Here is a 20,273-nt window from a genome sequence, read left to right on the forward strand (position 1 = left end):
CGCCATTTCTTGTCTGACACACTGCAATGACAACTGATCTCCCTGCTTTTGCTCTTGTCTTCTTAAAGTCTATTTTCCATATAGAAGCCAGAGAGATTTTCTAAAGGAAATTATATTGTACCTCAACTGTTCAGCCCCTGCCATGGCTTCCTGTGACACTAAGGATAAGTTCCAAACTCCTACCTTGGCTACAAGCTCTACAGAACCTACTTTTGTCTCTCTCTCTCCAACTTCATTTCTTTCTTTATTTTAAAGAAGATTTTATTTGTAAGTAATCTCTACACCCAATGTGGAGCTCGAATCTACAACCCTGAAACCAAGAGTTTCATGGTCTACCATCTAAGCCAGCCAGGCACCCCTGACCTCATTTCTTACAGTTTCTTTAACTAGCCAAACTAGTTTAGACCTCAGGGCCTTTGCACTTGCTATTTTTTTGGTCTACAGTCTACTTCCTCCAAACCATTATGTGGTTTGCTCCTCATTTTAGGCTCCCTCAAATGTTACTGCCTCCAGGAGGACATCTTTGACTTGCCTTTCAAATGCACAGCCCATATCTTTTTGCCCCCACCACTCTCTACTCCTTATACGAGTTTATTTCACTTTATTGTACTTAGCATTGTGTGACCTTATGTTAGGCAGTTTGTTGAATATATGTCTTTTCCACCAGGAAGCCAACTCCAGGAGGACAGAGGCTTGTAGGATACATCTAGCACCAGCAACAGTAATGGGCACATAGTAGGTGCCCAACAAGTTGTTGAATGATTAAATGTTGAATGACTGTATAAGGGTCTGTTTTGATAAAAACTCAAAATAAAGAAATGAGAGATCACTTTAATTATAATGGATTTAGCGAGCAAATAAAAGCTTAGCTGGAGAAAACCAAAAAAGCAACGCAAGCATGCAAGTATGTCAGGGTAAAAAGCATGTGCCAACAGTTTACATCCTATGCAGAAAACAGGAAAGCACCAGAGGTGCAATCAAACTCCTAAAAAAAAAAAAAAAGAGATTTGGCAGGTGTCATAAAGTATTTCCCCCCAAAATTATGAAGGAGAAATCTTATAACATCAGTTTAACATCTAATTCAGTAATAGGCTTTAGGAGTGTGTACGAATGTCTAATTTTAAAAGAATTTAGGGGCTCCTGGGTGGCGCAGTCGGTTAAGCGTCCGACTTCAGCCAGGTCACGATCTCGCGGTCCGTGAGTTTGAGCCTCGCGTCAGGCTCTGGGCTGATGGCTCAGAGCCTGGAGCCTGTTTCCGATTCTGTGTCTCCCTCTCTCTCTGCCCCTCCCCCGTTCATGCTCTGTCCCAAAAAAATAAACAAACGTTGAAAAAAAAAATTAAAAAAAAAGAATTTAAAGTGTGTGTGTGTGTGTGTGTGTATATGTGTGTGTGTGTGTGTGTGTGTGTGTGTGTGTGTATCTATCAGATAATCTATCTATCTATCTATCTATCTATGAGAGAGAGGGAGCACATTGCTTGGAGTCAGTCTTTAAGCATTTAATCTGATAATGGGGGATATATATGTACTGATTTTAGAAACCTCTTTGCGAGGTTATATGCTCTGCTACAGATAAAAGTGATTGCTTCCATTTATTCAGGTTGTTCCAAAGTCTTAAAAGGAAAACATGAAGTTATAGAGTAATGGAGTTGCCAGTTTAAGAACAATTATATTAAAGACTTCTTGGCCAATTTTGACTTTTTCCTTTGAATTGGAAGCCCTGAAAACCACAAGTATATAGAAGAAATTATAGCACAGCTTGAAGGCACTGCCAGTTTTCTTCCTCAGTTTCTCCTGGCCCTTTGTTACTTAGAGAAATAATGGTATGATCCCCATGACTTCAGCCTTTACTCACTGACCTCCATCTAATGAAGGGTGCCAGTCAGTCATGACTGAGATGGACACCTTACGTCTTCTGGATACTCTGAGCAGAGACTCAGTTGGCCTGCAGAAGTCAAAGTCTTTATAACTCATACTCATTATGGGCTTTCTCCATCACCTTCTCTTTTTTAAAAAAATATTTATTTATTTTGAGAGAGAGAGAGAGGCAGAGAGAGGGAGAGAAAGAATCCCAAGCAAGCTTTGTGCTGTCAGCACAGAGCCCAACGCGGGGCTCAAAACTTACAAACTGTGAGATCATGACCTAAGCCGAAATTGAGAGTCAGATGCTTAACCAACTGAGCCACCCAGGTGTCCCGTCCACCACCTTCTCCTTTTACACACTGCTCAGGACACTGGTTGAACTTGATTTTTATTTAGGCTCTACCCAAGTTCCACTATTTTCCAGACCCTGTGATGCTGGGCAAGTCTTTTTAGCTTTCTAAACTTAAGTTTGCTCGTCTGTTAGAGAGGAATAAATAAAACTTACTTCCTGAAGTAAACTGGGAGGAAGAAAAAAACCAATATTTATCAACATGGTTAGTCTAATACTTGAAGCATAGCATGAAGTGAATGGCAACTAGTATTCTTATAATTATCTATAGTTTCCCTCACTTTATCTTTCTAGATTAGGTTACTCTTATGATCATTTCATTCCTGTCTTTCCCTACACTTTGGATTAATACTGTTCAACCTCATCTTCCTCTTTCAGTATTTCTTCTCACTTTATAGCAAAAGCCCCAAATGCCTTCCACTCCCATTCAGATGACCTGTTTCTGCACATTGAATCTCCGACTACTTATCAATCTACCAACAAAGTACACAGCACTGGGGTTCTTGGAGTCATTTCTTCTGAGGAGACTCTCATTCCAAGCTGGTGCTTCTCCAAGTATGGTATATGTAAACATTAACGGGTGTACTTGAGAGGACACAGATGCCTTTAAAACCATTTCAGAACTAGACATTTAAAAAATTTATGTTAGAAAAATACCATTAGTATTTCAAGGCACAGATAACAAAGGTTTGGATAAGGCTAAGAAAAAAAATCAATTTAAATTTACTGAAAAGCACATGAATTATAGTACAGGTAGAACACAGATATATAATGAACATCATGAGGGGAACATGGGAGCGGCAGAAATTTGGGAAGCTATTCTAAGTCAGGTAAGCCTGAACCATAAGAAAGGAGTATTGATGGGCCCAACTGCCCTATTCTACAGTAAATTGTGTAAGACGGTTCTTGGCTTTTCCTAGCACCAATCAATCAATACAACTTTCACCCAGCCTAATTCTCTAAAGTCATTTAATTTAAAAACCCTGATTGAAGGCCTCCCTAACTTGGAAACTGGGAGAATTAATTTTTCTTCGCTGCAAAAGGGGTAGAGGGAAAAGACTTGCTCCTCGCAGTTCCCGCACACATGTCCTTGAGCCTCTTTGTAAAATGTTCTTCAGACCCTGGGAGGCTGTGCTGGCCATCACGGTCACGCGGTCACTCCGTGAGCTTACTGTGTGTACCCAGGGCGTGACATTGACTAAATGCCACCACTCCTATAGCACAGGGGGACTCGGGAAGTATCGAGGCACAGTACTAACTCGCGACAAATGATTTCCCCCTAAATTGCACGCTGGGAGAATTATTATTTAAAAATTGTTTGCTGCATATGTACCACTTCATTATATTTCACCCATGTTTACTAAGGTGTGAGAGGAGTTCAAACGTAATAGACTGCCATTTTTGAATTGCTAATGAAGGCGGCAGCATTGAGAACACAAATCAGGCTGGCTGGCTTTGCCCAGTGTTATTTGAGAAGTCAGTATGTACAACCAGCCACATGGCCAAGTGGATCGGTTCTCTGGGGGAAATATTTAATGTGTACCTGCCATATTAAGTAATAAGTTCTGCCTTGCACCACTCTATTTATAGACTCTGGCTATTTTCACGTCAGTTTTAGCCTTTTTGCTACAGCAGAACACTTGAACGAATCATTCTCATCTTGCCACTTGTATTGTTAAATTCTGCTCAAACTTTCAGTGTTCCAGAACTGCACAGATATTGTCTGCTCAGACAGAAACACATAAGGCTGGAGGGAGACCTCTGGCCTTTAAAATTCTCTAGCTTCTAGCTGACCTATATTCCATTCATTAGTCTTGGGCAGCAGACGATTTCCTTAGAAATGCCATATTTGGAGCAGCCTCAGGGCTCGCCTGAACAGCATATTCAAGGAGTCAGGAAATATATGGTAAACAGAGATTGTTACACTCGTTTTGTAAAGGAAGCGTATTAGTCACGAGGGAACAGACCGCACAGAGAAAACGTGCCTGCTGATCTCTGCCTGCTCATTCATTCCACAAGTATTGACTGGATACCTACCACTTGCCTAGCGTTGTTAGCTCTATGCAGTGGACACACACTGGTAAACAAGACATATACAGCAACTGCCCTCCAGTCGCTTACGTTTCAGTGAGCGATTGAGAAAGCAGAGAAAACAATAAATTGAGCAGTTAATTTCAGAGAATGGTAGATACAGTACCATGGACAAAACAAAGGTGGGGGTGTGGACAGGATCTCAGACACATGTGCAGCTCCCAAGACTCTTGACTTTACCACCTTAGCCATTTACCTCTAAAGACGTGATGTAGTTCTGCTAATTTCTTAAAAATGCAACACACACACACACGGATCAATTTTTCTTTTCTGAATCATATGAGAATACACTGGAAATATAATGGCCCTTTACCTCTCCCCTCCCAGCTTTATTGAGATGTAATTGACAAGTTAAGTGAACAATGTGATGATTTGATATATGGATATGTTGTGCAGCGCCTTTTTTTTGTGTGATGCCTCATACGTGCTTGATTCAGCTGACTTTAGTTTACCACCTGTGAGACTTGCCCACTTTTTTGGAGGAACTCAAGGATGGAACCAAAAGGAAGAAAGGAGGACCAGCCCCAACCAGAGTAAATGCCCTTCATACACCTGAGCAATGTCATAGCTATAAAATCCTGTGTAAATGTCACACTATATATGCTGTCACAATGAAGATTTTGACCAATGAAGTGTCAAATTGTGTGTTAACAAAGGCAGGGAAATGCTGAAGAGAGAGGGCAGAACCTTTAAAATTCTTGTCCTTTCCTTCTTAATTCAAGGTTGACAGCTTCTCCGTGGTGCCAATGGCCCTGTATGATTTACCAGACTGATTTTCCAGTAGGTGTTGACCCTTCCTGGATGTATTCTAAACGGCTTGGGTGTATACGTCTGAGGCTAATGGACATTTCAGACTCAGCTCCGTGTTTTTACTCCCCCAGCAAACACCCAAACGTGAGAAGCAAGAATGACTGATATAGACTTCATTCCATTATGGCCAAGTTGATAAGTGTCTTTTTTATATTCTAGGAGCAAAAACAGAAATCTTACACAAACTTTTGTAGCTCATTCTGGCTACAGAGTTAAGATCATTTTCCCGGGGCACCAAGTTTGCAAATACAATAGATGTGAAACGCTTGACAGCTTCTTGTATTTGTGAATTGCCCAGGAATCTTTGTGAAGACTAGCATAATAAAAGAAAGCTATCCTACTTGGAAAGAGGAAGCATGTCGAATAAATAACACACTAACTCTAAGCCTTGAGGTCTACAGCAGTATCCTATCTTTCCGTCATTCATGTTGGACATACATAATTAAATGCCTCATCTCTAAGTGGGTAAAACCATAAATTATTGCACAATGTGTTAAACTAAGAATCAGTACAGATTTCCTTTAATAATTTGGACACACCCTTCAAGTGGTAAACTTTACCAGTAATCTGTCAGACAGAGGGGAACAGATCAACAGATTGTTTTTAATAAACAGATGTGTGAGAGAAACTGTTCCTTCAAAATACCTTTGTACTTGGAAATCATCTTCTCTTTGATAAAAAAAAAAAAAGGGCAGAAATGAGTCTGAAGATATGCCTCCTTAATATTTCTTAATAGACTTAACAGATCTTTCATCTAAATTTAAACTTCAGGGTCGTAGACACTCATGTCATTTTTTTACTGTCATCATTATTAAAATTTTAAAAAGCCTCATGAAAGGCCAAAAAATCTTTTGTGTTCCTACACATTTAGTGTCGTAAGAGAGATGGCTAAAATGACAAGTTTCCAAATAACATGAATAATGCATTTCCCCTTTATCTGAAGCAAGTATACATTGCTCCTAAAGGATGTTTAATTCGTTCCCTCTTTTTTTGTTGTTGTTTTTTAGAAGAGAAATGGAGGACAAGGAAAGGAATGAAAGGATTTACAGCTAGAACTGTCACTTCATAAAAGATACATAATTTGACTTGTGAAGTATAAAATAATTGTTGCAGTAATATTGAGTTTAGACGGGGTGGTGGATCTTAAAATGAATAAAAAGCAAATTATATTTCTGTTAACATTCAAGGCTATTTCTTTGGGACAGAATTATTACACATTACTCCTTATTATGCCATGAAAATAGTGGAGCCCATGTTAAGAAATCTCATCTATGTATACGTATAGAAATATTTACTCCAGGAAGCCCCAGGTCTACATTTGTAGAATAAGTTTCAAAGAATGGAGCTTTCATGGGGCGCCTGGGTGGCGCAGTCGGTTAAGCGTCCGACTTCAGCCAGGTCACGATCTCGCGGTCCGTGAGTTCGAGCCCCGCGTCAGGCTCTGGGCTGATGGCTCAGAGCCTGGAGCCTGTTTCCGATTCTGTGTCTCCCTCTCTCTCTGCCCCTCCCCCGTTCATGCTCTGTCTCTCTCTGTCCCAAAAATAAATAAACGTTGAAAAAAAAAAAAAAAAGGAAAAAAAAGAATGGAGCTTTCATAAAAGTTGGATAGAGAAGTTTAAGATGGCTTTCGCTACCTTACACTTTTCCTCTACTACCTCTCACCCCTTCTATCAGAGAAAGTGCTCATGTGAGTGATCATCACCATCACTGTATGGTTGAGAGTGAAGTCTGGGGTAGATGTGAGGAAAGCCATAGCTCCTTGAAGGTTCCAATTTCCTTGTGTTTGCTTATAGTGCCCGGGGCAGCAAAATGGCCCTAGGGCTAAGGCTATGTCTGCCCTAAGAATTACCTTTGCGCTGAGAAGAATCGGGGTCTGCTGGATTAGCCACACTCTTGTTTAGGCCTCATTTCAGTTCCTTGCTGCATTTTTCTCTAGACACATCTTTCCTTGCTACCAAGGTGGTAAAACACCGTTGAGGAAAGTAAGATTGGCAGGGAAGCACAGGAGGAAGGAACCAAGGCTGTAAACCTGCATTTTGCTCTTATGCTCCGTGTGGTTCAATGGAGTTTATCCAGAGAACATTTCAGGATTTTTCAGCTAAAGCTCTGGCAATGAATTAAGGCCATGCATTTCCCCCTGCCTCTTCCTCTGTGTATCTCTTTCTCATGGGGTAGGAGTAATTGGGTAAAGGTGGTAAACATAGTAGGTGACTGGTTAAGACTTCTGGATGCTGGGTTAGATCTCTCCTTAAGTGACCTCTTGGCCTAAGATCAAGGGAGGATGCCCCCACAACCTCCCCCCCCCCCCCCCCCCCCCAGAACAAGAATAGGTTCTTGTAAGTAGTAAGACAGAAAAGTCAGGTAAGTACAGGTTCAGAATTCCAAGTATTAGAAGTCAGTCAGGAAACAGTTTCTAAGAAGTCCCTTAATTTTCTCCTTGCGATAATAGTAAGTAATAATCAGCTATTAACCACTTTGGTTTCTTAGCCCTCTGGGTGGTGACGACTTTCTTCTTGGGCTATTCTAAATAAGAAAATGTTCAGGATCCCCAACCCTTCTGGCTGCTACCTCATTAAAGAACAACAAAAAGGTGTCTGTCCATGTTGAAACCCCAAGAAAATAACCCATGAAGCCTACAAAATAGGTTCGTGATTCTAATTAAATTGATTCTAATTAAATTGATATAAGGAGGGCTAAAGGAAAAAGTTCTGTAATGAAGAATCACTATATGTCATGAGCTAAGGATTATGATGAACGACCTCTTTGTACCTAGCACGTAACTTAAAAAACTACTTAATGACTTTAGGGAGAAGTTTGACCCTCAAACATGTTATAATTTAGTAACACTAGAGAACCCATGAAAAGAAAACATATAGTCAGTGCTTTTGTTCAATATCACATAAAGGGGAAAGGACACTAGGAAGTCCCTTCACTCTTCCCAAGAGAAGAGTATTGCATACTAGCTAATGTAGACAAGCCAAGAAGGAATTGATGGATAACTGGCATTCTTGAACTTCAAACTTTGGGTACTTCCTTACTGCTGACAAGGAGAAAGCCGAGAACACAGCCCATCGCTGACTACAGTAGTTTTTCTAAATGTGATCAGCACTAAGAATGATGGGTTTATGGGATGGAATAGAAGAAATCTCCGCACTGGGTGATGCCATCTAATTATAGAAGTCAAATTACTCTAGAATCTTCAAAACACCCAGCCAAGGATGTATATAGCATGTTCTCAAGATGGCTCTTTACAAGCCATGTACTTTCATAATGAATCTAAGCCTTCACAGCAAGAATAAAAATAACCACATGCCATTCTTATAAAAGTAAATAATAATCATGAACAGGGTGGCTCAGAAACTGGACTCATATTGCTCTATTCAAATGGAAAAATTCCCCCATTCACTGACAGATTTGCCAAACCATTCAACTGAAATACTGGAAAACACTGCTTTCTTTCTCCTGAATTGTTAAACTACTATGCTACGCTCTAAAATCCCATAGCTAAGATTTAGCTGTGCTCAATTCACTTGTCCAAAATATATAAAGGCATTATTTTTATAAATGTCTAAGTGTATTAATGATTTTAACCCTTCTTTTAAGTATAGTTACTTTCATAAGAGGTTTTTCACAAATCAACCAGCTTTATAAATTTTGAGTAATATTTTGAATTTTTTTTTCCTCTTTTACAACTTTTGTGTCATTCTCAAATTCAAAGCTTCAAAAACATTGAAGTGTTGGGGTAAGGCTTTTAAGATATTTGTCCAAAATGGTTTTTTTTTTTTTTTTAAAACAGGTATCACTTATTGTGTCATAGGAATCCTAATCGCAGCTTCCTAACGAGACAAAGCCCCAGAATTTTACAAGAGTTGCCCAGTGGAAGTAAATCCAGGTTCAAAGAGATAAGAAGAAAGGAGTAATTTGTTATTCAGAATATATATATGTTCGGCCACAGCAATTTTGAACCCTTTGTTCTGCCTTGTATGTCTCAATAAAGAAATAGATGCTGCCGTGAAAGTCACCCCCTGAAAACAGAGAAGAGAGTAAGTAAATGAGTGAGAGCTGACATAACTCCAAGTCATTTTACCAAGGAGTTGCACATCGGATGATTTCTCACAAGTTGGCAAGCTTTTCCAAAGTCTAGTTTTTATGAATATCCTTCGAACAAGTTGGGTGGAATGCAGTCTATACCCTATGAAATATCATTGATTTTTATTACCAAGTTGGAACTGTTTAGGATCACCAAATAACAGGGTTCAAAAGTAAAACAGCTGAAAAATCCAACAGTCTGGTCTAACCTGGGATGCTCTGTCTCCTCACAGCCAACGCTCCATCAGGCGGCTTTGTCTGGCTGGCGGATTTAGTGTAGGGGCTCTCATCTGCAAAGGTACAATGAAGCGTTTGGTTAATTTCCATCCAGTTTCTAATGCAGTGAAGATTTTTTAATGGACTGCAATCCTTCTGCCAGAGAGAGGTGATATGGTATGGTATGGTAGAAAGAGTCAGGAGATTGGAGTGTTAACCTTGGCTTAGCTGTGGGGCAAGTCATTTAAAATGCACTGAGCATTGGTTTTCTCCCCTATAAAAGAGGGAGAGAGATACTTTCTCATCTACCTCTTAGGACTGTCAGGATCAAGCTGTCGTGTACCTGAAGGCATAACATGGTAAGAACTATGCAATACAGCATACAAATTATTTGCCTGTCACCTACATGCATTGATAAATAAGTATCAGTGAATATCAATAAGAGGAAGACAAAGAAGGAATAAAATGGCTCAGTGGGCACTAAGAATAATCAGGTAGAAGGACAAAGGAAATGAAACGAAATGTTATATTTCAGATGACAGGGCATTATAAGCAGATGACAGAGCATTAGTATTGCAGGAAAATAAAGACACACTAAATTAGTGGGTTCCTCTTGGAAGTGCAAAATGGCATCCAGATATATGGAGGGACATGGACATTTAGAGTAAGACCAGAGAAGCTATGCTGAGAACAGGAAAGGAATGATGGTTTGGTAAAGGAGGACGTATATTGCAATGGGCTGATCTGCCCTCTTTTAGAAAGAGATAAAAATAACCTGCAGAACCATAAAGAGAACAACTGAAAAGACAGAAGGACCAAAGCTCAGCATATCTGTGGCAGGCAAGAAGCTAGATGAGCAAAACACTAGGTGACAAGATCATAGAGGTGATGGATCTATGAAATTCTAAGTAAAGTGGTTTTATTTAAATACAGAAAAGGATTTAATCTGGCTTGGAATACAGGAGTAATGAACTAGGATGGCAAATGTTAGGGTTAAAAAAGAAAGGAAGAATTCTCCCTAATTTGCACGGGGCATTTGTATAAAGTAAGAGATGTCTGAGTGACAGTCTTAAACATTTTCAAGAATAAGATATGTATGGCCATAGCGGACATAATGTAAATTAATTATCTAGCATATCGAGTCAAGCTAGATGACCCAAATGGTACTTCTGGCCATACTGTAAGGTAAGTTTGTTGTGGGTGTTGTTGTAATAGTAAATCACTAGATGATTAAAAAGAACTGTATTGTACGATGCAAACTATTAAATATAACAAGGAGTTAATTCAGCAAGTAGGCTTTATCATCTGAAAACATTAATTCTCCCAACTAAGTGGTTTGTGTTTCAAAATTGGGGAACTCAATTCCTTTCTAGGATGTACTTCTGGTTGAAATGATTCATGATTTCTTCATAAAACTAACAAGGCCTTTAGAAGCAATGACAAAAAGCAAAGATTAACACTGTTGTAAGCTGCAATTAACTTAAAAAATGGAAATCATGCTGTTTCATGTTTATATTCCATTTGTCACACAATTCTTTATGTTCTTCCAACCACAGACATAATGTACCAACTTTCAGATACCAATATAATCAACAGCATCATTTTTGCTTATAATATAGTATCCTGGATCTTTGACTCTTCTCGATGCGGATGCAATTTTGAGTATAATCAGAAACCACAAGACAAAATGTAAACATTGCACTACAAAAGTCTCTATTTGCCCCATCATTTCCACTTGAGTATTTGAGTGTTTTTCTCACAGTATTGATTTAATAACCAGGCAATGTGTTTTATACAGCACCTATTAAAACAAACTTACTATATATGAAAATTTGGATTCTTTATAAAACCAACTAAAAATATATTTCCCTTTATAATCCAAATCTTTGAAACTGTATATGTATGAGTACAGAGAGCTGAGTCAAGGAGATATGGATCATAACAACTAGTTTTAGGAATAGCATCTTGGAAGCCTAAAAGCTTTCTTCCGTTTTCAGTTTGTCAAGAGTCCAGCCAATTAAAGTCTTGGGTTGAATCCAGTGTTGGATTTTCTTAAAGGGCAATAAGAGATTTACCCAGGAGACTCTGGGGTTTTTTGCACTCAATGTTCTATTTTAAGGAGATATTTCTTTAGAAATTTACCACTTTGCACTACAAAAGTAGACAACTTTGGTGAAACTGTTTTCTCATTTATATTTGAAAAGTTTCCTTGATTTACAGCTGACATAGTCTAGCTATGCACATCCTAAAAGGTTGAAACCACATTACAGATGGCCACCTGGCCAGCCTCTACATATCCATTCCCCAGTCTCCCGCTCCTTCTCCCAGTATTAGGAGTGTACTTACTGAGCATAAACAAAAGTAAACAATCATCTAGAAGCCAAAGTTGTATTGGTCAAAGTTCCAGACTGAAGTAAACTTGACATTATCTAAGAATAGCTTGCCAAAGTCAATCAAGGTGAAAGCAATAATTCCTAATGGAAAGCAAGTCAGAATCCTGGCAACATTTATCATGAGAAGTAAGCCGAGCACAGCAACACAGCAGTGTGGCACCATCTCACATTTGCTTCTAAGAATACATTCTAAGATATTCTAAGAACATCTGTTTATTTTATACCTCTAGGAGGCATCATGGGCCTTTTATGAAAAGCTGCCCATTACAGAATGGACATCAACTCTTGATGTGATCTACTCAAAGTCAACTCTTGATTCAAACTTTGCTTGAAAGTAGAAGTGGAGGAAAGACACTGAATAAATCAGTGGCTGATGGCTCTAGAGCAGGATAGTAAAGGACAAGAAGGTCGGGGGCACCTTTTTAATCCTTAAGCGGAAAGTCATGGAGAGCTATGGAGTCTTCAATTGTGGTTTTCTCACGTGTTCCTTAATGGAGACTGGTTGACATAGCATCAGAATTTCATGTTATAAGGGATAATGTAGGCTAGTCTTTTCATTTTACAGTCAGGACTTAAAGTCCAGAGAGGTAAATTTATAGAAGAACACACATCTCGAGTGAGTCTGGACTGAATTTCGTTTATTTTTATTCTCATGCTCTTTCCTCCTTATGCTACTTCCTCTTGCATGAACAACGAGCTTTGATAGGTTCTTATTTGCATGTTTCTGTATCATACAGGTAAGTGAATGAACACAACACTCCAGCCGCCAGCTTGCAAAATGTAAGTTGAATTCCTATGGAGAAGGCTATGAAAATGAGCAATCAGAGCTAATTTCTTTTGTGTGTATAGAAATCTCATTTCCCCCTCCTCCATATATTTGTTGGCCTAAAATGAAGTGTATTTAAGTTGTACCATAGTATCAATCCATCCTTTTAAGTTCACTTTTTGGAAGATAAAAATTTAAAATACATGCCAGTACAATTCACTGTTCCTCAGTTAAGGTCTTAAAAGGTTCCCTGAATATAAGACCCATGTTAATACTTCTTTATTTTATCAGGGAGACACGAAACAGACTTCCAAGTTCCATTCAATTACACAGGTGAGTTAAAAAAAAATAGGTCAAATAATAAGGAAAGGAATCAATCAGTAGATAATATCTCTAGAACAGTGCCTGACACATAACATGTATTCATTAGACATTTGCTGATAGATGATTGAATTATATTCAACTTTTCAACCTAGGGCATTTACTATAGATTTATTATAAATTAATTATAAATAAGCAACCTGAAGAAAGTCAAACATTTGTTATGGACCATCCTTCTTCCTACCTCTGATTTTCTTTTTCTAGGTTTATAGCCAAGTCCTTTTAATGTCACATCATCCTCCAATAGCTGTTAAGGATTGACTTAATATATATTTAAAAAATTTGTGACTCTTTATAAAAACTAATATTGAAATATATTTCCTTGGGGCACCTGGGTGGCTCAGTCGGCTAAGTGTCCGACTTCAGCTCAGGTCATGGTCTCACGGGTTCGTGGGTTCGAGCCCTGTGTCGGGCTCTGTGCTGACATCTCGGAGCCTGGAGCCTGCTTTGGATTCTGTGTCCCCCTCTCTCTCTGTCCCTCCCCAGCTCATGCTCTGTCTCTCTCTGTCTCTCAAAAATGAATAAATGTTAAAAGAGTATTTAAAATTTTTTTTTCAACGTTTATTTATTTTTGGGACAGAGAGAGACAGAGCATGAACAGGGGAGGGCAGAGAGAGAGGGAGACACAGAATCGGAAACAGGCTCCAGGCTCTGAGCCATCAGCCCAGAGCCCGACGCGGGGCTCGAACTCACAGACTGCGAGATCGTGACCTGGCTGAAGTCGGACGCTTAACCGACTGCGCCACCCAGGCGCCCCTAAAAGAATATTTTTAAAATAAAAAATATATTTCTTTTAATTTTAATTCAGACTACAGAAAGATTTATCAAACGTCCTTTAGGATAATGCCTCTAAGCAAAAGAATTCTGATTTTCACACAGGACTTCCAGCCTTGACTTTGATGATAGATCACATAAAAAGGGATCCTTATTGAAAGTCACCATAGGGGGAAAGCAGACATTCAACTGGTGAGCTACTGTTCACTGAAGTGAATGCTGTAAGTAATCATTAAGGGCACCATAGGGTGTCAGAACTGTCAACCTTCTCTAATGACATCTTAGCAGCTAAATAATCACTGTCACACATGATGGCCGCCCACTGTCATAGGGGCTATGTATTGGTTATAACAAGGAAGAGCATAGGTCCCCTTTAGAGTGACATCCCATGAGGCGAGGGAAAATGTCCTCCGTTAAATGGAGAATCGACACTGTGACAGAGGCACAGAAAGGGCTTAGTCAAGCATATACTTACAACAGAAGTGGAACAATGGAAAGACCATCTGTCCCTCTCATTCCCCCAAGTTTGGTCAGTCTCCCCATGTGCCAAACACAGGAGTGGCAAACACAAATCATTTGTTTTGATTACATATTCTGAGTGAAGCTGGTTTTTGTAAACTTGGAAAGCAAACACAGGCGCCTTCGTTCTGCATCACAACCGAAGCCCATGCTGGGGCTAAGAAAACCACATCTTGAGGAATGGACTCAGGTCCCCTCATGTTCTCACAACCTTGAATGGTTGCTTGATATTAAATAGCATCCATGTGTAATCAGGCTGCTTCTTGTCTCTCCATCTCCTGCCTCCCCTAGTCCCAGTGTCTGGGATTCCCAGCGGGACAGGATATGACTATGGTTTCAAGAATCTCGAGCCGTGTTCATGGCTTTGTTGAAGAAAAAAAAATTAATTTCCTTTGGCTGAGACTAATCAGCCTATGCTAAACAATGCCTAGCAACTAATTATGCACAATTGAGGCGCCAGCTAAGCCAGCAGATCTCTTAACTTCTTGATTAGGGGGGGGGGGGAGGGAAGGCATTTTGTGCAATTAAACATTAGGACCACTTCCTAGCAGCGGGGAGATAGGCAGCTCATGCCACAACGTTCATGCACGTCATTACCAACTCCGAAGAAAACTGTTTTTCATGAATGGAACAAAATGAAATCCATTGTGAAGGGAATGATCTGCCTCTTGAATTCAATTACATCCCAGAAATTTTAGTGCCTACTGTGTGCAAACTAAGAATCAAAGTGGATAAAAGATAATAAAACTTTAAGTGGAATGGTGATTGAGGAATCCTTATTGCTTCATGGGTTTGAGACTGGAACATGTGCTTCATTAGCTGATGGGAGAAATGAGCATGGGCTTAGGGTGCTGGTGGGGAGGGGCATGGGAAGAGAAAGGGAGAGCCACTCAAATGAACTTATTCAGAGCTCTGCAAGCAGAAAAATCAAGAAATGGGCCATTTTAGTTTTCAGCTAACATGGAAGTTTTGTGTCACGTGGGACCATAATCTTTTCATTTCATCCCAGCCCAGCATGAATGTGCTGTAAGTCGGCCGTTTCTCTTTTTTAGATACTAGACCTCCAGTTTCATTTGCTGCCTTGGCAGTTTGGGGCACATTCTAAAATTTAAGCAAGATGTCCGGAAGGATAGCTGTCAAAGGGTTTTGACAATAGAACTTAGTTATGTCTTATCCTTATTAAAATAATGTATAAATACAAGCACCATTCCCTGCATAATTTAAAGAAAAGCACAAAGATACAGCACAATACTCCTCTTCAATCCCAAATGGTTCCTAATCTTTGATAAAATAATATTTTTTTCCCCTAGGACCAAACAAAAAATGCACCCTCAATCTTTTCCAGAGTCAGAAACTTCTGAGTCTTACATGGGCTTCAGTTCTATTGCTTTGGTGTATGGAAGCAGATTGGATACCTGCTTACAACCGATCATGAGCATGAATTAATTTCATTTTCTTGCCCAATGGGATACAGTAGTCCACACACTAGGTTTAAACCAGAAGAAAGGAGGAATGATCTGAGCTTGATGGCAGTAGGCAGAGGCGGTGTGCTGCTCCTGGACAGTCTTCTTCCTATTAAGAGATGGTTTTCCCCTCTCCAACTGTCTTTCCCTCCTCTCGTGTTCTTTGTTTTGCATCTGCGTGGCATTGTTGTCTATCCTTGGCTCTGCAGGTTTCTGTATAGTTTTATAGATCAGACACAGATGTGCTTTACATTCTTAAATGGGACCAAGTCTTTGACTTTTGAACATCAAATAAAAAAATCATTCAAACAGAGAATGACTTCATTTTAAAAAGAAAGGTACAGTGGTTTTGTCACAATGATAGAATGTCCTCTAAAATTATATCACAATCACATAACCATTTCGGGGATTACATATTTACAGCTAAACACCATGCCAGCCATAGAGCTCAGATTGCTGCAGGCCGGTCGTATAAGACCATTTTTCTCCCTCACTGCCCCATTAACTAACTCCTTGCTACTCAAAATGTGGTCCATAGACAAGTGGCATTGGGCATTGCCTGGGAGCTTGTCAGAAATGCAGGATCTCAGGCCCTGGCCCAGATCTATGGAATCGGATTTAACAAAATCTCCACATGATTTGTATGTGCATTAAAGGTTGGGAAGCCCTGTTCCAGTTGATTTGACCCAACAGCAACAGCACGGGCAGTGAGGATGCATCTGTCCTATTCGTCACCTGATAGTGTCAGTGGCAGCCCACAAAGAAGCTGGCAGAATGGCTTCAGTGGTATTCCCAGTTCTTAAATATGATAATTATCAAATTACCTATAGAATTATTTCCTCAAATGGAAATGAAACTGGTGCAGTGTTATGATTCTGAGTGAATTTCATCTTCTCGTGATCCACTTTAAACCCCTTTACAACCCTAAAATGGCTAGTTCATGGGGGTAACTGGATACATCTAAGGTTAGATTACCTACAGCAGTGGATGGATTAAGGTGGAGACAGGAAATAGTATGGTGTGATTACCCCCTAGCCAATAAAAGTCGACTGAAAATGTAAAGTTATGTCCTGCGTCATGGTGGGGACATGGGGGAGAGAATCTTCTGTGGTACTCTCTCCTTAAACTCTTTTTCTTCAGACACAAAGTTGCTCCCTTGACGCATGTGCACAGTTCTCTTGGAACCGGGGAGGTCTCCGGCCCAGAAACTGGCCTATGATCTTCATGGGGGGATACATAGGACCACTGCAGCCCCCGAGCATCTGGTCAACCTTGTGGAAGTGGTCTGCAATAACTGTGCCTCTTGGTGATGCCTACAGGTTGTTTCGAAGAGTAATATCTCGAGCCAGGTTAATTTGCAAATCCTCTCTGAAATTAATGAGCATGAAATTGCACATTTTCTGCCTCTGGCATTCCTCTTGCTCATGTGTCTGAATCATAAATGATAACCCCTATGCTTCTTCTTAAGTACTGTTTCTAGCAGGAACAGATGAACAAGAGTCACAGCAGTCACAGGCTGGCCTCCTCACCAAGGAATCAGTATTTCTAGAGGGATGGACACAATGCCATGAAGCCTATTTTCATTACCATAACAGATCCCAACTAAAAACTTTAAAAAGTTAAAGTCAGTACAGCTTCTACATTTGCTATATGTAGGGAGAGTATACACTTTAATTCTTTGATTTAACCACCAGATTATGGCAGCTGATATTCTCGGTATCTTAACATTATGAAACCGTGTAGGTTCCACAGGTGCTTAGCATTAGACTAAGAATGTGGTGAAAAATATGAGTTACTTCAGGGTAATGAGCATTGGGCATCTAAAGCCACATTTGCTAATTCTTATTTAAAAAGTGCATCACTGGGGGCGCCTGGGTGGCGCAGTCGGTTAAGCGTCCGACTTCAGCCAGGTCACGATCTCGCGGTCCGTGAGTTCAAGCCCCGCGTCAGGCTCTGGGCTGATGGCTCGGAACCTGGAGCCTGTTTCCGATTCTGTGTCTCCCTCTCTCTCTGCCCCTCCCCTGTTCATGCTCTGTCTCTCTCTGTCCCAAAAATAAATAAACGTTGAAAAAAAAATTAAAAAATAAATAAATAAAAAGTGCATCACTGGGGTGCCTGGGTGGCTCAGTTGGTTAAGCATTTGACTTTGGCTCAGATTATGATCTTACAGTTCAGGGGTTCAAGCCCTGCATTGGGCTTTGTGCTGACAGCTCAGAGCCTGGAGCCTGTTTCGGATTCTGTCTCTCTCTCTCTCTCTCTCTCTGCCCCTCCCCCTGCTCATTCTCTCTCTCTTTCTCTTTCTCAAAAATAAATAAACGTTAAAAAAAAGTGCACCATTATTCAGGAAGCAGTATGTGGGTAGCAATAGGCTAGAACATATCTGAGTATTCTTGGGGGGGGTTCATATGATTATACATAATAGAACTGGAGCTTGGTGGGAGGATCAATAGAAATAAAACATTTGGAGTAACTAAGGTTCCCCCAATTTTTGACCAATAAATAAGATGAAATGAAGAAGTTACTTTGATTAATACAGAGAACAAACTGGTGGTTGATGGGGGTGAGGAAACGGGTGAAACAGATAAAGGGGATGAAGAGTGTCCTCGTGTTGGTGAGCACTGAGAGATGGATAGGACTGCTGAATCATTACACTGTACATCTGAAATGAGTATAACACCGTATGCTAGTTCTAGCTGAATAAAAAACAATTTTTAAAAAGTAGTTACTTTGATACATATTGATCACAATTTCAACTGGAGTCACTTTTAGAGAAAAACTTTTACGAGTACATAGATTTTCCTGAGCGAACTCGTGAAACAAAATGTTAAACATGTCTCCATTGAAAAGACTGAGATTTTTTTTTTTAACATCCCAATAACAATGGTCACGGCGTCAAAAGTGGATCATTTAAACGGTTGTATCTCTTGATTATTTAAATCACTTAGGTTTTTTTGCCCCTTCGTCTGGGACACTTTTTGCGAACTCTTCTTTTAAGTGATCTTACTGCAAAGCTTTCCATATTTAGAAAATATCAGTATGAAATCTCAGTTACAAGAAAGAGGTCAAAGTTTACGGAAAAAAATTAGAGGAAGGAAAATGCAATCAGGGCAACTTTATTTTAAGAGGTCTAAATCTTGGGGCGTGCCTGGTGGCTCAGTCGGTTCAGCGTTCGACCTCAGCTCAGGTCATGATCTTGCGGTTGACGAGTTCGAGCCTGGCGACGGGCTCTGTGCTGACAGCTCGGAGCCTGGAGCCTGCTTCAGATTCTGTGTCTCCCTCTCTCTCTGTCCCTCTCCCACTCCCACTCTGTCTCTCTTTCTCTAACTCTCTCTCTCAGAAATAAATAAACATTAAAAAAAACTAAAAAAAAAAAAAAAAAAAAAAAAAAGAGGTCTAAATCTTGTGCCAGTGAGGGAAGAAACACTGGATATCATTAGATAAAAGAAGGATTCACTTATAGCTATGGGGGGAGCATTCTGGGATAGGTTTGATTATTGAGAAAATAACCTTTAAAGCCCTCACCTGTTGCTCCAGCAATCAGTGACATTATGCGATTTTACAACTAAGGCAACTTTCCAATCTGGTTCAGTGACTTAGTATTTTTTCTTTTTCTTTTTTTTCCCCCTTTTTCTTATTAACCAAGTATAGTGTAAGCTAAAACAAATGCCAACTGCTGGCGAACGACTTTATACAAATAAATGATCAGCTAGTCACTACTGCTGACAAATTGCTAAACGAAACCGAAAAAGGATAACCACCACCATTCAGACTTAGTTTCTAACACATAAGCTGAAAAATCTGTCTCTGTATCTAGCATCCTGGAGTAAAAGAATGGGGAAAAATAAGTAGTATAGATTTTAACCTTGAGTAACATTTTGCAGCTAGGAGCACGGACTATTTTCCCAGGGTCACTGATCTGACCAAACCACGAGGATCATATGAGCCAACCTCATTGTGTGACTCCCAACTCCCTCCTTCATGGCTCAAGTGGGTCCTCAGAAACAATACTCCAAAGGATGTTTCCAATATGCCAAGAAAAACCAAAACTTTTTCCAAAGGTCTACTGTCATTAATAATCCAAACAGTGAAAGAGGAGATGAGACTTTATGGTAACGGGGAAAAAGGATTAAACCAGAATTTTTTGGAGAGCAAAGTAAACAAGGAAAAGTGAACCTCAGGTTGAATTCCCTGGCTCTATGTGAAAGATATTAGTTACATGAAGAAAAATTAGGGTTTGATTGTCATCATGTAAGATTTTTTAGATATTTCTTTCATTATACATCAATGCCGTGGGTTTCTCTACAAGTATTCTAAATACTTTCTTACAGACCTTTACTTCTGACTTTGTGCTCTCTCTCTCTCTCTCTCGTGTTTATTTATTTTTGAGAAAGAGACAGAGTGTGAGCAAGGGGAGGGACAGAGAAAGAGGGAGACAAAGAATGTCTCCCTGAAATGAGAGTCCATCAGGATGCTCGAACCCATAAACAGTGAAATCATGACCTCAGCCGAAGTCAGAGGCTTAACTGACTGAGCCCTCCAGGTGCCCCAGACTTTGTGCTC

The 20,273-nt window shown here is 39.9% G+C and overlaps 1 protein-coding gene across 12 annotated transcripts in view; it reads right to left on the reverse strand.

Annotated features, from left to right (window-relative positions):
- Window positions 1–20,273, reverse strand: part of GRIP1 (glutamate receptor interacting protein 1) — a 691,488-nt gene that overhangs the window by 181,657 nt on the left and 489,558 nt on the right. For 10 of the 12 annotated variants that reach the window (XM_045467223.1, XM_045467232.1, XM_045467229.1 and 7 more), the window contains exon 2: window positions 9,411–9,491. The exons of the other annotated variants lie outside the window; for them this stretch is intronic. In XM_045467223.1, the coding sequence (XP_045323179.1) occupies window positions 9,411–9,491 (81 nt within the window). The remainder of the gene's footprint in view (window positions 1–9,410; window positions 9,492–20,273) is intronic. 12 annotated transcript variants of the gene reach the window in all.

This window comes from Leopardus geoffroyi, chromosome B4, assembly GCF_018350155.1.
Source record: "Leopardus geoffroyi isolate Oge1 chromosome B4, O.geoffroyi_Oge1_pat1.0, whole genome shotgun sequence".
NCBI classification, from domain to species: Eukaryota; Metazoa; Chordata; class Mammalia; order Carnivora; family Felidae; genus Leopardus; species Leopardus geoffroyi.